The 16,239-nt window shown below is 36.7% G+C and overlaps 1 protein-coding gene across 5 annotated transcripts in view; it reads right to left on the bottom strand.

The window, feature by feature from the left end:
- The window catches only part of WNK3 (WNK lysine deficient protein kinase 3), a 203,062-nt gene that overhangs the window by 47,645 nt on the left and 139,178 nt on the right, over nucleotides 1-16,239 (bottom strand). For all 5 annotated transcript variants that reach the window (XM_042241770.2, XM_060407816.1, XM_060407814.1 and 2 more), the window contains exons 11-15: nucleotides 8,163-8,227; nucleotides 3,596-3,743; nucleotides 2,841-2,957; nucleotides 1,543-1,698; nucleotides 1,410-1,461 (exon numbers count right to left, since the gene is read on the bottom strand). In XM_042241770.2, the coding sequence (XP_042097704.1) occupies nucleotides 1,410-1,461; nucleotides 1,543-1,698; nucleotides 2,841-2,957; nucleotides 3,596-3,743; nucleotides 8,163-8,227 (538 nt within the window). The remainder of the gene's footprint in view (nucleotides 1-1,409; nucleotides 1,462-1,542; nucleotides 1,699-2,840; nucleotides 2,958-3,595; nucleotides 3,744-8,162; nucleotides 8,228-16,239) is intronic.

The following is a 16,239-nucleotide window of genomic DNA, read 5'->3' on the forward strand; positions in this document are numbered from 1 at the left end:
CCAATTGACAAACACTCTAAAAAACTAAGTGCAAGATATCTTTAGAGAAGGATTTTGGATTCTTCAGAAATGAACACTGCATCAGTAGTGATTAAAAGCAGTGCACTTCTTTTTGGAAAAAAATGAAAAGCATTTTTTCCATTAAAATCTACATCTTTGTTTTGTACCTTGATTATGGTGGTGCTTACACATATCTATAGTGAAGTCGCTCAGTCGTATCCGACTCTTTGCGACCCCGTGGACTGTAGCCCACAAGGCTCCTCCGTCCATGGGATTCTCCAGTCAAGAATACTGGAGTGGGTTGCCATTTCCTTCTCCAGGAGATCTTCCCCACCTAGGGATCAAACCCAGGTCTCCCGCATTGCAGGCAGATACTTTAACCTCTGAGCCACCAGGGAAGCCCCTGTGTATACGTATATATGTATACGTATATGTGTATATGTATATACATATCTATAAGAGGACTAAAATTTACAGAACTCTACACCAAAAGAAAAAAAGCCAATTTTACTTTATAACAACTTAAAAAATAAAGAAAAATAAGCCCCTACATCTGTATTCCTACTTTGTTAACTTATTCAAATAAGTAATTCTCTTTTAAACTTTACCCTACTTTGCCAGTTAGAAATCTACTCAAACTCCTACTAATAAGAAAATGAAGACAGAGGAGAACCCTAGCATCCTAAAACAATCTAACTTTCAAGATAATGGTATCTGGTTCCATGACTCCCGCACCACCTGTTGTTTCTTCATGCTATTATTAATTCCTTCAGAGGTCCTCATTTGTCTATGGCTCTTCTCCCCCTCACAGATACTCTAAATATACCTATGATCAGAGCTAAAAAGAATGGAGAAAAAAGGTTGTGAGAAGAGAAAATAGAAGACCTCATTTTTAGTCCATGGAAGTTTATCTGGTATCTCATTTACAAAAACTTATTAGTGATCAGAGCAGGTAGAAGCATATCATTGGTGGAATGAAATCAAGAAACGAATGCTACTGATATTAAACATGAAGCAAACTCAGAACACAGTGATTTTAGTTAAGAAAGTCGCTGTCAATCTCATATCAGGAGAAAAATAAAACTTGCCAGTTAAGTTCAAACATTAAAGCTGTTAAAGGTCATCAGTACTGTGACTGCTTTTCTGATAACATACCATGTGACAACTCAGAAATAAATTAATCAGGTAAAGAACCAATACTTGGAGGAAATCTGGAGAAGAGTTTTAATTCTTACTTTTTTTACTTCTTATTTCTGAACTATAAAGTCCTTTCAAAGTGTGGGGAAACCTATATTAACAATTTATCAAATTCCTTTATTGGCTGATATCCTTCCCAAGGTATGTAAATTAAAAGTTTCCAAATGTCTTGCTTCAAAAGCCAAATGGTAAATTTTGTTAAATATACTTACTGCTGGTTTGGCTGGATGCAGAATTTATCTGTACTTGTTCAGATGATCCTGTCTGAATTAAAAATGAATAGATAAATAAAGAAGTTCCTGATACATATTCGAGAAGACCTATTTGCTAAGCAACTGCTCTTACTTGGCTACTGCTGGGTTCCACAGTAACAGAGTCAACTCCAACAGCTCTTTCTGTAGCAGAGTGAACATGAAGGATCTCCTGGGCTTGACCTACGATAGCCCTCAATTCTTCCACAAATTTTTCTTTTTCACTTTCCAGGACAAAGTTATCTTCAACCTATCCAAAAAGAAAAGTAAGCCTATTCAAAAGAATGCATTTAATGTCTTCAAAATTATAATATGATGACTACCGTAAAGAAAAATTAATTGCTATTTAGATCTGATTGCCACAACAGAGTTAAGAAAGACTAGCAATAAAATGCCAGATAACACATTAAATTATTCTTTCTACTTGAGATCACCAGCATTTGTCAGATTGGCACTACTTACCAGAAGCCAACATTGTAAAAAATTTTGGCATTCTATAAATTAATTGCCATTTGAAGAACATAACTGAGGCAATGTTTACATTTAAAACTAGGATGTCCAAACCCAAAAGCTTTTAAATCAAAAATCACAAAATGAAACATCTCTAAAGATGATAAAGTATGGCCCCAAGACAGTTCACAAAATACTAAGGTGAATAAGAGGCAGAATTCACAATATTATTAACATTTTCAAATGTTAAATTCTGCTTGGCCAGGAATGTATATCCAAAGAAAACTGGCAGAAACGAAAGTATTATGTACTCTTCCTGCCACCCTAGCCCATTCCCCTAAAAAAAAGAGGGGAATACTAACTTAAGCCTAGCGATTCAAAGAAAATACAAAAACTAAATGAAATGATGAACATTACTTGAACACCTTTATGTAAGTTGTTATAACTGTATAAACTATTACTGCTTAGGCCTCATCCCCCCAAATTCTAATTTAATTAGGGACCCAGGAAACAGAACTGTTTTTGTCTTCGGGTTTTTTTGGCCACACCATGTGGTTTGCAGGATCTTAGTTCCCCAACCAGGGACTGAACCTGGGCAACTGCAGTGAAAGCTCCAAGTCCTAACCACTGGACCTCTAAGTAATTCCCCAAAGGACTGTTTTTTAAAAGCTCTTCTGTTGATTTTGACATGCAGCTAGAGTTAAGAACCACTGACCTAGCTCCTCTCTTAATGAAACTCCCTCATATTCTACACATAAATATACTGACACCAGAGGGGGTATAGTGACTTACTTTTGATCATAACCAATTTAGCTCTTTACAAATTTTAAAAAGCAGCAGTACCCTAAGAAAATATGGCTCTCAGTAAATGATGGGGGAGAATTAAAGGGGGAAAAGACAAAGAATGTTGAAGGGAAAATAATTTGTCTTTTCTGTACTTACCATATAGTCTGCAATATCCTCTGGTGCATCACCATCAACATCAAACTTGAAGGTGACCATCTTGTTATTGTGTGTCTCCAGTTGACACTCCACCATATTGTCTCCAGAGGTAGAAACCTGGGCACAAATATTTTACTAGTTTAAGAGTCAGTCATTGCCTTCTCTTTGCAAATGAAACAAGAAATATTTTGATGAGCTCACATAAAATATAAGAAAAAATGGTCTAAAATATTGAGAATCTAAAAAGATTCTGCTTTTCCCTTGGTGAAATACTGTCTAAATAATCACTGTACGACAAATCTAAGGCTCAAATTATTCAGCAAAAAAATCAGGAAAGAAAAGGAACACAACTTTTATAAAAATCCAAAAACAGTTACAATAGTCCCTATAACTATCTGCAATGCAAAGATCTAAATCTGGCCAATCATTTTCAAAATTCTCCTAATCCCACAAATTGACCTTTAAGCAAAGAAAAATACACTAATAATAGAAATGTAAACTGGTCCAACCTTTCTGGACAGCAATCTAGAAATATGTATTGAGAAAGTTTAAAAATCTTCATATTCTGATCAATAATTCTACTTCCAAGAATCTATCATAAGGAAATAATCAGCACAAATACAAAGATTTGTGCTCAAAGGTGTCTGCTAAAGAATTTCATAATACTCTATACTCACTGCCACAGCAACATCGCCCCTCCCTGACTCCCCAGACCTCAACATGCACTCTTAACCAAGTCATATTTACACACTGACCTGAAGAACAATAAGCTGAAATTTAGTTCCCTTCTCTGACCGAGGACAGGAAGCTCTTCTCTGTTTGATCCGATCTTGTTTGCCATTTCCACTTGGGTTATCAGGCGTATTTGTGTTTTCCTTCACAGGTGCCACATCATGATTCAAACTATTATTTAAAAAAAAAAAGCCAACTCCAATTCAGTTTCTCAGAGAAGACATTATTCTATGATTCTCAAAGTCCAATATTTAACCCAAATCAGATTTATAACATCTGAAATCCCTGTATGGCTAGAATCATTCCATTTTGATGGTAAAATTCTAAGAAAAACACTCGATTATAAAATAATAATGAGTTTAAATAAAATATATAAGTTGTACAATATCTCTCAAAAAGTTATGATTGTACAACTTTGCAAATATACTAAATGTCATTGAATTGTACACTTTAAATGGGTGAAAATTTAATGGTATGTGAATTATGTCTCAATGAAGCTGTTTTTAAAAGTTACGAAACACTGAGATTACTTTGTATGTATTAGGCAAACATCTCATAGTAATGGGAGTGAAAGAAAAACACTGCTAGTGATGGACCTCTGTGGAAGCTTTTATCAGTGGATGTTCTTGACCAATTTTATTTTGTTTGTTTAGGATTTTCTTATTAATATGTTCAAATAAAATTCTAAAAACCAATTCTAACTTAAAATAATATACCTGTTCATGTAACAAAATCAACAGAGGATAGACGAGGTGTGGAAGACAGGAATAGTACAGGAAACAGAACAAGAAATGAAAATTAGATAAAGAAAAGGAATATTATTCAGCTATAAAAAGAATTCCTGAAAAAAATCTACTCCTGATCACTGGCTATACTAAAGCCTTTGACTGTGTGGATCAAAACAAACTGTGGAAAATTCTTCAAGAGATGGGACTACCAGACCACATTACCTACCTCCTGAGAAACCTGTATGTAAGTCAAGAAGCAACAGTTAGAACTGGACATAGAACAATAGACTGGTTCCAAATGGAGAAGAGTACGACAAGGCTGTATATTGTCTTCCTGCTTATTTAACTTATATGCAGAGTACATCATGCAAAATGCCAGACAGGATGAAGTACAAGCTGGAATCAAGATTGCCGGGAGAAATATCAATAACCTCAGATATGCAGATGATACCACCCTAATGGCAGAAAGTAAAGAGGAACTAAAGAGGCTCTTGATGAAGTTGAAAGAGAAGAGTGGAAAAAGCTGGCTTAAAACTCAACATTCAAAAAACAAAGATCATGGCATCTGGTCCCATTACTTCATGGCAAGTAGATGGAGAAACAATGGAAACAGTGACAAACTTTATTTTTTGAGGCTCCAAAATCACTGCAGATGGTGACTGCAGCCATGAAATTAGAAGACACTTGCTCCCTGGAAGAAAAGCTATGACAAACCTAGACAGTGCATTAAAAAGCAGAGACATTCATTTGCCAACAAAGGTCCATATAGTCAAAGCTATGGTTCTTCCAGTAGTCATGTATGGATATGACAGTTGGACCATAAAAAAAGGTGAGTGCCACAGAATTGATGTTTTCAAATTGTGGTGCTGAAGAAGACACTTGAGAGTCACTTGGACAGCAAGGAAATCAAACCAGTCAATCTTAAGGGAAATCAGTCCTGAATATTCATTGGAAGGATTGATGCTGAAGCTGAAGCTCCAATACTTTGGCCACCTGATGTGAAGAGCCGACTCACTGGAAAAGACCCTGATACTAGGAAAGACAGAGGGCAGGAGGAGAAAGGTGTAACAGAGGATAATATGGTTGGATGGCATCACCTAACTCAATGGACATGAGTTTGAGCAAATCTGGGAGATAGTGAAGGATAGGGAAGCCTGGCATGCTGCAGTCCATGGGGTTGCAAAGAGTCAGATATGACTTAGCAACTGAACAACAACATAAGGAGAATGAAATCTTGCCATTTGTAACAACATACACAGAAGTTGAGGGCATTATGCTAAGTGAAGTAAGTCAGAAAGAGAAATACAAAAACCATATGATCTTTTTGTGTAATCTAAAAATAGGAAAAAACAACCAAGCAAAAAATTTCCCAGGCTCAAGATATAGAGGATAGACTGGTGGGTGCCAGAGGTAGGAGTGGGGGGAAGGTAGAGAGTGGGTGAAAGGGAGTCAAAATGTACAAACTATTAATACCAGTTATAAAATAATTAAATCATGGGGATATAATGTACATCATGGAGATGATAGTTAATAATACTGTACTGCATATTTCAAAGTTTCTCAGAGTAGATTTTTAAAGTTCTCATCATAAGAAAAAAATCTTTATTAATTATATATGGTGATGAATGTTTAGACTTATTGTGATCATTTCACAATATATAAACATAGTAAATCATTATATTGTACATCTGAAACTAACATAAAGGTGTACGTCAGGTTTACCTCAATAGAAAGAAAGAAAGAAACAAAGGAGGAGGGAGGGAGTGAGGGAGGAAGGAAGAAGAAAAAATACACCACAATTTTGGTTAGAAAAACTGAATGAATAATGTGAAAATTATTCAACATTATTAATTCTAACTATCTATATTTTGCAGGTTCAAGGTTCAATATGATTATGACAGGGCAGACTTTCTGTTGATCTGTATCAAAGGTATTTTTCAGCTTTTTCCTTAATACATTTGAATATATTACAACACATTTGAAACTTAAATGAGGTCTGTAAGCACCAGATATTTTTAAAATTGATTTTTAGGTTAAGTCCTTTCTCCTAAAGAACTACTCATGAAGTATCTGTATAAAGATATACAAGAAAAGAACAACAGCCCCTAATATTTTTTCTATGTCCCTGTGAAAAAGAATTTCCATAACTACAAGTGGAGAAAGAAGATTCAGTAATACTGCTCTTAGTTCTTTAATAGACATAGAAATAGCAGTAACATAACACCTTAAGAGGATAAAACGGATATAATTTTAGTCAATGCAGTTGTATCATTCACTTTACAAAGTTATTTTAAAACACTAGTTTAGGGTTTGGAACAAGATGGCAGAAATTATACCCCTAAGTATAACAATAAAACCTGGAAATAATACAGTAGAGTATCACAGGAGGGCACTGAAGAGTGAAAAGATGAAGGCAGACTGGCTAGGGACTCCCAGGACTTAAAGAAAAATATAGCAGCTAAGCATCTGGTTACCCACCCAGTGACAGAAAGCAGTCTAAGTTCAGCGTCTCTTGACTCTTGGCCAAAAGGCAAAGGTAGCTCAAGCACAGTGGTCTCCTGAGCCCTAACTCAGCAACAGAAGGTAGTTAAAGTGAGCCCTTTCCTCCCTTGGTAATGCTGGTGGGAACTCCACCAGTAGCATGTGGTCTGGAGAGAGAGCCTAGGGCAGTGGGCCTAGGGCTCTGTTCTCCAACCCCTTGGTCCAGCAGTGGGCCCCAGTGATATAAGATGAACCAAAGCAGACCAGAATAGTACTACAGGGACTCTGAAAACTAAATTGGCATTAAACCATAGTCCACAGAAGTATCAATAAACAAGTACCTTGGCACCTAAACACAGTGACTGCCTGCTAAAATAGAGGATTTAAATAGGATCCAGAATATCCTAACATAATGTCCAAAATGTCCAGGATACAAATGAAAATTCTTTGTCATACCCAAAACCAGGAAAATCACAACTTGAATGTGAAAAGTCAATCAAGAGATGCCAAGACCAGGATGAATCAGGATGAATCAGAACTACCTGACAAAGATTTTTTTATCAAATTGTTTCAAAGATCAATTACAACTACTCCTGAAACAAATGAAAAGTCAGAAAATCTCATAATAATAGAATATATTAAGGAAGAACCAAATGGAAATTATAAAAGGAATACAATCATAGAAATAAGTGATTCATTTTGCACAATAGCAGAATGAATAGGACAAAGGAAAGAATCAATATCAGTGACTTTGAATACAGAACAAATGAAATTAAGCCAATCTGAACAAGATAGGGGCTTCCCAGGTAGCTCAGCTGGTAAACAATCTGCCTGCAATGTAGGAGACCCCAGTTTGATTCCTGGGTCAGAAAGTTATTACCAAATGAAAATACAATTATATATATACAATACATAAAATTATCTGGTTTTTATAATAATATATTATTATATCTGGTTGTAAATTATTTAGATTAGCTGGAACTTTAAATTACATTATTTCCTTTTTTAAATTCTTACAATCTTTTCTTAAGAGCAGAATATGAAGAGAATTCCCTGGTGGTCCAGTGGTTTGGACTCTGCACTCTCACCACCAAGGGCCTAGATTCGAACCCTGGTCAGGGAACTAAGATCCCACATGCCAAAAAAAAAAAAAAATCCAGACTATTATAATAATGTGAACAAGAAAATGGTCAATAATATCACAATCCATATGATCCCTATTAACATAAAAAAGTAAGAATAATATATACTATTTTTATTGAATATACACACAAATACTAGAACACAGAAGCTTCTGTAGTCAAGAGACCAAGCACCTAAAGAAGGCAAATACTTCAACATGCCCTCATTGCTTTCATGGTACTAATTTGAAGATACTCACCTTTGAACTAAATCTGGTTTTAGAAGAGTTGCTTGTTGTTCAGCTCCAACTGCTTGGGATACAGGCTGTAAATAGCACAGAAATAAAACTTTATAACAGCAAACTTCAAGTTGAAGGTGCAATTTGCTATTATTGCAGAAAACATGTCTGTTACATTTCATATTTTGGTTACCACACAAACCAGGTAGAATGTCTACATTACTGAATGTCTATATCAATCCTACTATTGATGTTACTACCAGAAAAAGAAAAACAAAATATAGCAGTATTGATATTCACCAAGACTTTTTCATAAAAAAGATAGCATTGTTTCATATACTTTTGTTTGTTATCTTTCAGTGGCTTCCAGTCCTAATTGCAAAACTACTAATGAATTGCTATCACTCCAGAAACAGATAAATCAGTGCTTCAAGGTTTAACATGCTGTATGGTCTCTCTCGCTCTCTCTTGTTCTCTCTTCACTGAGCTACTGCCAGCAATCCCTTTGAGGTGTTAGTATCCAACAGGTGCAATACTGGCTTCTAGGAGAAAAGTTTAAGCCCTTTACAAATGCAAGTTTCAACTCTATTGGAAAATAATTTTAAACATTTATCTAATCCATCCAATGTATTGCCACTGGTGACAGCAGAGTGACTTTAAAATGCAAATCTATCAAAATCAATCACTTATCTACCTAGTTCAAATCCTCTAATGATGGCACCTCATCTTCTATAAGGTTAAGTCCCTTTGGATGACATATTAAGTCCTTAATGAACTGGTCCCTGCCTCATTCTCTAGTTCTTCTCCCCTTGAAGTGATACCGAACTCTAGCTCCTGTGAATGAGTTGAGCTTTTCCATATCTGGTGACTCTACTTATATTCCTTCATCTCCCTGGACTATTTATAACAGATATTATAATCACTACCATGTTAAGAAAATAGCATTCTTCGGTTATTTTTTCCCATTTTATTGCTTTTATGTAACTACTTACATTGTATAATTCAAAATTTTCAAAGGATAGCAAATACTAAGTGTATAGAAAAATAGGCATTTTCATAAACCACTGGGATTTATGGGATTGTAAACTGGCTAGACCTTTCTGAAGGGTAATTCAACAATTAAATTATCCAAGTTTTTAAAATGTCTAGCAATTTCATTTCTAGAAATTTAACCCAAGGAAATAATCAAAACTGTATGTGAGTCCCTCAGTTGTGTCTGACTCTTTGCAACTCCAAGGACTACAGCCGGCCAGGCTCTTCTGTCCATGGAATTCTCTATGCAAGAATACTGGAGTGAGTAGCCATTCCCTTCTTCAGGGGATCTTCCTGACTCAGGGATTGAACCTGGGTCTCCTGTATTGCAGGCAGATTATTTACAACATGAGCCATCAGGGAAACCCTATTGATAAATACTCTTCCTATAAAAGGACCAAACTTAAAGAAATGCCATAATTGAATATAAGCACACGAGAATATCAAGTGTGCTGACTGGAAAAAAATATATACCATTTTGTTAATTCTTCTACTGATTTTAAGATGTGTTCTGTAAACCAAGATAAGAAATCAAATTAACAAAGTTCAACTTTCTTCTTTTACTTTCAGCTGACAACAAAGAATTATATCAGAATGGAAAAGTAGAATGGCTTCAAATGCACACAAGTTAGCTACTACTCAAAGAAACACTGATTTTAACCCAATATTGTACAATATTTTATTTTAACAAAAATATTTAGGTGAGGCTTATAGCAATATATTATCATGTACGTACTCACTGAGAAGGCTGAATCCGATAAACTGCAAATTTGGCAATATCTTACTATACATCCTATTAATCTGAGTAATTTGGGGGGGGAAAGATACAAAAGCATCCCATTTCATATAATTCCATATTTTTCCACAGAGTTTATAGACAACACAGAATCAAAAGAGTTGTAAATAATTCTAATTTTAACCTTAACATTAGAATCTGCAACATGTAAAAATTCTAGTCATATACTGCTAGGCACTGCCAAATGATAGGAGAAGGCAATGGCACCCCACTCCAGTATTCTTGCCTGGAAAATCCCATGGATGGAGGAGCCTGGAGGGCTACAGTCCATGGGGTCGCACAGAGTCAGACACGACTGAGCAACTTCACTTTCACTTTTCACTTTCATGTACTGGAGAAGGAAATGGCAACCCACTCCAGTGTTCTTGCCTGGAGAATCCCAGGGACGGGGGAGCCTGGTGGGCTGCCGTCTGTGGGGTCCCACAGAGTCAGACATGACTGAAGCAACTTAGCAGCAGCAGCAGCCAAATTATAATCAAATGTTTGTCATAGAGTGGCTTTAGGCTTGTAAGATAATATTCAAAAGTTTTATACTACCCTGGTCCTTTTCTCTGAGTAAATTATAGTAAAATCAGGAAATAAATCAAGAGTTCATACAAAGATTTAGCTATAAGGATGTTCTTCACAACATGGAATATAATTACAAACAGCAAAAAGAAAAAGAAGAAAAATAGACACATGTTTCTTTTACCTGCTCCATTAAATAAATAATGGATGATGGATAAACCAGTATAACCACAGTGGTGTGATCACTCACCTAGAGGCAGACATCCTGCAGTGTGAAGTCAAGTGGGCCTTAGGAAGCATCACTGACAACAAACATAGTGGAGGTAATGAAATACTAGCTGAACTATTTCAAATCCTAAAAGATGATGCTGTAAAAGTGTTGCACTCAATATGCCAGAAAATTTGGAAAACTCAGCAGTGGCCACAGGACTGAAAAAGGTCCACTTTCATTCCAATACCAAAGAAGGGCAATGCCAAAGAATGTTCAAACTACAACACAATTACACTCATTTCACATGCTAGCAAGATTAGGCTCAAAATCTTGCAAGCTAGGCATCAGCAGTACATGAGCTAAGAACTTCCAGATGTACAAGCTGCATTTAGAAAAGGCAGAGGAACCAGAGATCAAACTGCCAACATCTGTTGGATCATAGAAAAAATAAGAGAATTCCAGAAAAACATCTTCTGCTTCACTGACTATGCTAAAGCCTTTGACTGACTGTGTGGATCACAAGAAACTGTGGAAAATTCTTCAAGATATAGGAATACCAGACCACCTTACCTGCATCCTGAGAAACCTGTATGTAGGTCAAGATGCAACAGTTAGAACTGGACATGAAACAATGAACTGGTTCAAAATTGGGAAAGGAGTACATCAAGGCTGTATATTGTCACCCTGCTAATTTTACTTATATGCGGAGTACATCATGTGAAACACCAGGCTGAATGAATCACAAGCTGGAATCAAGATTTCAGGGAGAAATATCAATAATCTCGGATGATGACACCAGCCTTATGGCAGAAAGCAAAGAGGAACCAAAGAGCCTCTTGATGAAGGTGAAAGAGGAGAGTAGAAAAAGCTGGCTTAAAACCCAGCATTCAAAAGACTAGGATCATGTCATCCAGTTCCATCACTTCATGGCAAGTAGATGGGGAAGCAATGGAAACAGTGACATACTTTATTTTCTTGAGCTCCAAAATCACTGCGGATGGTGACTGCAGCCATGAAATTAAAAGATGCTTGCTCCTTGGAAGACAAGCTATGACAAATATAGACAGTGTATTAAAAAGCAGAGACATTTGTTTGCCAACAAAGGTCCATATAGTCAAAGCTATGGTTTTTCCAGTAGTCATGTATGGATATGAGAGCTGGACCATAAAGAAGGCTGAGCGCTGAAGAACTGATGCTTTTGAGCTGTGGTGCTGAAGAAGACGTGAGAGTCCCTTAGACAGCAAAGAGATCAAATCAGTCAATCTTAAAGGAAATCAACTCTGAATATTCATTGGAAGGAGTGATGTTGAAGCTAAAGTTCCAATATATGGCCACCTGATGCGAAGAGCTGATTCATTAGAAAAGACGCTGATGCTGGGAAAGATTGAAGGCAAGAGGAGAAGGAGATGACAGAGGATGAGATGGTTGGATGGCATCATCGACTCAATGGACACGAGTTTGAGCAAGCTCTGGGAGATGGTGAAGGACAGGGAAGCCTGGCATGCTGCAGTCCATGGGGTTCCAAAGAGTCAGACGCAACTGAACAACAACAAAAATAAATAATGGTACGTTCATACTAAAGGCTTTATGCAGCCCTTTAAAATGTGCTAAAACATGTAAGATGTTATATGTGGAAAAAGATTTATATACATTATGGTTACATTAAAACTGCATGTATGCATAAGCTTATAAAATGATCTAGAAGAATACACACTTCGTGTTAAGCAAGCTTAACTATATTCATCTTGTTTTGGGAATAAGAACTTTATATAGAATTATCAACCCTGAAACCTGGTAATCTCAGGGCTGGTTCCCATTATTTCAGTGCACAACATTATAGTTGTTTTAGACAAAAGTAAAAATGGAACATTTCACTAAATTTGAAAAACATCTACAAAAATGGCCAGGCTTCTATATGTAAATATTAATTTTGAACTCCCAGAAATATTATGACAGAACTTGATATAAAGCTAGCAATTAAAAAAGCAGATGAATCAACTATTAGCTTTGATTCTGAGGACCAAAATAATTCTGTTAATAATAAGTGGTTATACAATATAATTCCAGATTGTTGTCATAGAAACTATGTTTTGTTTATGTTACCTCCAGATTTAAGCATGAGGACACCATGTTACTGTTTCATCTTGCTAGGACTCCCCATAATTTATTTAAGTTTCTTTAATACAAAGATTTGTTAAAGTTGGATACAACAAGATGTTGTTAATGTTGTGCATACAAAAAAAAATCTCTTTGACAAAGTATTTGCTTTCAAATACTTTGAAATGTAAACAGTGATTATATTAAAGAGTTAATCATCTAATCTCTAATTAAAAAGCCAATCTAATTTATCCAGGGGAAAAAATCTTCAGTATGAATTGACCAGGTTAGATGGTGGAAGGGGAAAGTAGGAAACAGTATATTCTTCTCACTTCTCCCCAGTCCTTACCTTCAAATCCAAATCAAAGATAGATACGAATCCCTTTTCATAATGAGTCCTTGATATCTGGATATCTGAGACCTTGATAACTAGCTAGCAAATTTCAATATAACTAAAGTACCTCTTATCACTTGTAGAATGAGAACAAGACCAAAATGAGAAGCAAATCTAGGCCTGAATTCCATGGGCCACACTGAGAGAGTCATTTCCTAGGCAGGTTGATAAGAAGTCCAGGGGTCCCCAGGGAAAGAGGGGTCTGGAGTTCTCAAGGAGGAAGAAAGGACAAACTTTTTTGTCCCTCTACATTCCTTAGGATTATATAACAATAATGTATCCTGCTTGAGGACAGTCTCTGGAAAAAACCTTCTGGATAATCCTGTTAAGGTGTAAATTATGGGAGTAGGTCTAGTGAAGTCTTTATAACCTTCAGATATTCTTTTGATTCACTGCAATAACTAATTAGAGAGTATATAACTCCATGGCTAACACTACCAAGGGGGTACTCTTTCTACCCCCTTCTGATGCCTATGTCAGAAGTTTTCTCTATCTCCTTTATACTTTAATAAAACTTTATTACACAAAATCTCTGAGCAATTAAGCCTTGTCTCTGGCCTCGGATTGAATTCTTCTCCAGAGGCCAAGAATCCCGGCGTCTTTGAGTGGTTCAACAACAACCTTTCAACACCATTCTCTCCTGTTTACCATAGCATTTATTTCTTTAAATATAAATTTATTTTAATTGGAGGCTAATTACTTTACAATATTGTATTGGTTTTGCCATACATCAACATGAATCTACCACAGGTGTACACGTGTTCTCCATCCTGAAACCCCCTCCCTCCTCATCCCATCCCTCTGGGTCATCCCAGTGCACCAGCCCTGAGCATCCTATATCATGCATCGAACATGGACCGGCGATTTGTTTCACACATGTTATTAAACATGTTTCAATGCCATTCTCCCAAATCATCCCACACTCCCCCTCTCCCACAGAGTCCAAAAGACTGTTCTATACATCTGTGTCTCTTTTGCTGTCTCACATATAGGGTTATCGTTACTATCTTTCTAAATTCCATATATATGCGTTAGTATACTGTATTGGTGTTTTTCTTTCTGGCTTACTTCACTCTGTACAATCGGCTCCAGTTTCATCCACCTCATTAGAACTGATTCAAATGTATTCTTTTTAATGGCTGAGTAATACTCCATTGTGTATATGTACCACAGCTTTCTTATCCATTCATCTGCTGATGGACATCTAGGTTGCTTCCATGTCCTGGCTACTATAAACAGTGCTGTGATGAACACTGGGGTACACGCGTCTCTTTCAATTCTGGTTTCCTCGGTGTGTATGACCAGCAGTGGGATTGCTGGGTCATAAGGCAATTCTATTTCCAGTTTTTTAAGGAATCTCCACACTGTTCTCCATAGTGGCTGTACTAGTTTGCATTCCCACCAACAGTGGAAGAGGGTTCCCTTTTCTCCACACCCTCTCCAGCATTTATTGCTTGTAGACTTTTGGATAGCAGACATTCTGACTGCCGTGAAATGGTACCTCACTGTGGCTTTGATTTGCATTTCTCTGATAATGAGTGATGTTGAGCATCTTTTCATGTGTTTGCTAGCCATCTGTATGTCTTCTTTGGAGAATCATCTGCTTAGTTCTTTGGCCCATTTTTTGATTGGGTGGTTTATTTTTCTGGAATTGAGCTGCATAAGTTGCTTGTATATTTTTGAGATTAGTTGTTCGTCAGTTGCTTCATTTGCTATTATTTTCTCCCCATTCTGAAGGCTGTCTTTTCACCTTGCTTATAGTTTCCTTTGTTGTGCAGAAGCTTTTAATTTTAATTAGGTGCCATTTGTTTATTTTTGCTTTTATTTCCAGTATTCTGGGAGGTGGGTCATAGAGGATCCTGCTGTGATTTATGTCGGAGAGTGTTTTGCCTATGTTCTCTTCTAGGAGTTTTATAGTTTCTCATCTTATGTTTATTTTTTTATTTTTTTTTTTTAGTTTTTTATTTTTTAAATTTTAAAATCTTTAATTCTTACATGCATTCCCAAACATGAACCCCCCTCCCACCTCCCTCCCCATAACATCTTTCTGGGTCATCCCCATGCACCAGCCCCAAGCATGCTGCATCCTGCGTCAGACATAGACTGGCGATTCAATTCACATGATAGTATGCATGTTAGAATGTCATTCTCCCAAATCATCCCACCCTCTCCCTCTCCCTCTGAGTCCAAAAGTCCGTTATACACATCTGTGTCTCTTTCCCTGTCTTGCATACAGGGTCGTCATTGCCATCTTCCTAAATTCCATATATATGTGTTAGTATACTGTATTGGTGTTTTTCTTTCTGGCTTACTTCACTCTGTATAATCGGCTCCAGTTTCATCCATCTCATCAGAACTGATTCAAATGAATTCTTTTTAACGTCTTCATCTTATGTTTAGATCTTTAATCCACTTTGAGTTTGTTTTCGTGTATGGTGTTAGAAAGTGTTCTAGTTTCATTCTTCTACAAGTGGTTGACCAGTTTTCCAAGCACCACTTGTTAAAGAGATTGTCTTTTCTCCATTGTATATTCTTGCCTCCTTTGATGAAGATAAGGTGTCCATAGGTGTGTGGATTTATCTCTGGGCTTTCTATTTTGTTCCACTGATCTATATTTCTGTCTTTGTGCCAGTACCATACTGTCTTGATGACTGTGGCTTTGTAGTAGAGCCTGAAGTTAGGCAGGTTGATTTCTCCAGTTCCATTCTTCTTTCTCAAGATTGCTTTGGCTATTCGAGGTTTTTTGTATTTCCAATGCTCTCTTGGGTCTTCCCTAGTGGTCCAGTGGTTAAGAATATGCTTTGCAATGCAGAGGATTCAGGTTCCATCCCTGGTCAGGGAACTAAAATCCCACATGCCAAGAAGCAACTAAGCCCCCATGCTGCAAGCACTGAGCCAATGAGCCACAACTAGAGAGTCTGTGCACTGCAATGAAAGATCTTGTATGATGCAACAAAGACCTCACCTGCTGTAACTAAGACCCCATGCAACAAGAAAAGTAAATATTTAAATAAATAAAATGTTCTCCTGAACTTGTTTCTTGATCTTTATTTCCTATGAT

This window comes from Ovis aries, chromosome X, assembly GCF_016772045.2.
Source record: "Ovis aries strain OAR_USU_Benz2616 breed Rambouillet chromosome X, ARS-UI_Ramb_v3.0, whole genome shotgun sequence".
Lineage (NCBI taxonomy): Eukaryota > Metazoa > Chordata > Mammalia > Artiodactyla > Bovidae > Ovis > Ovis aries.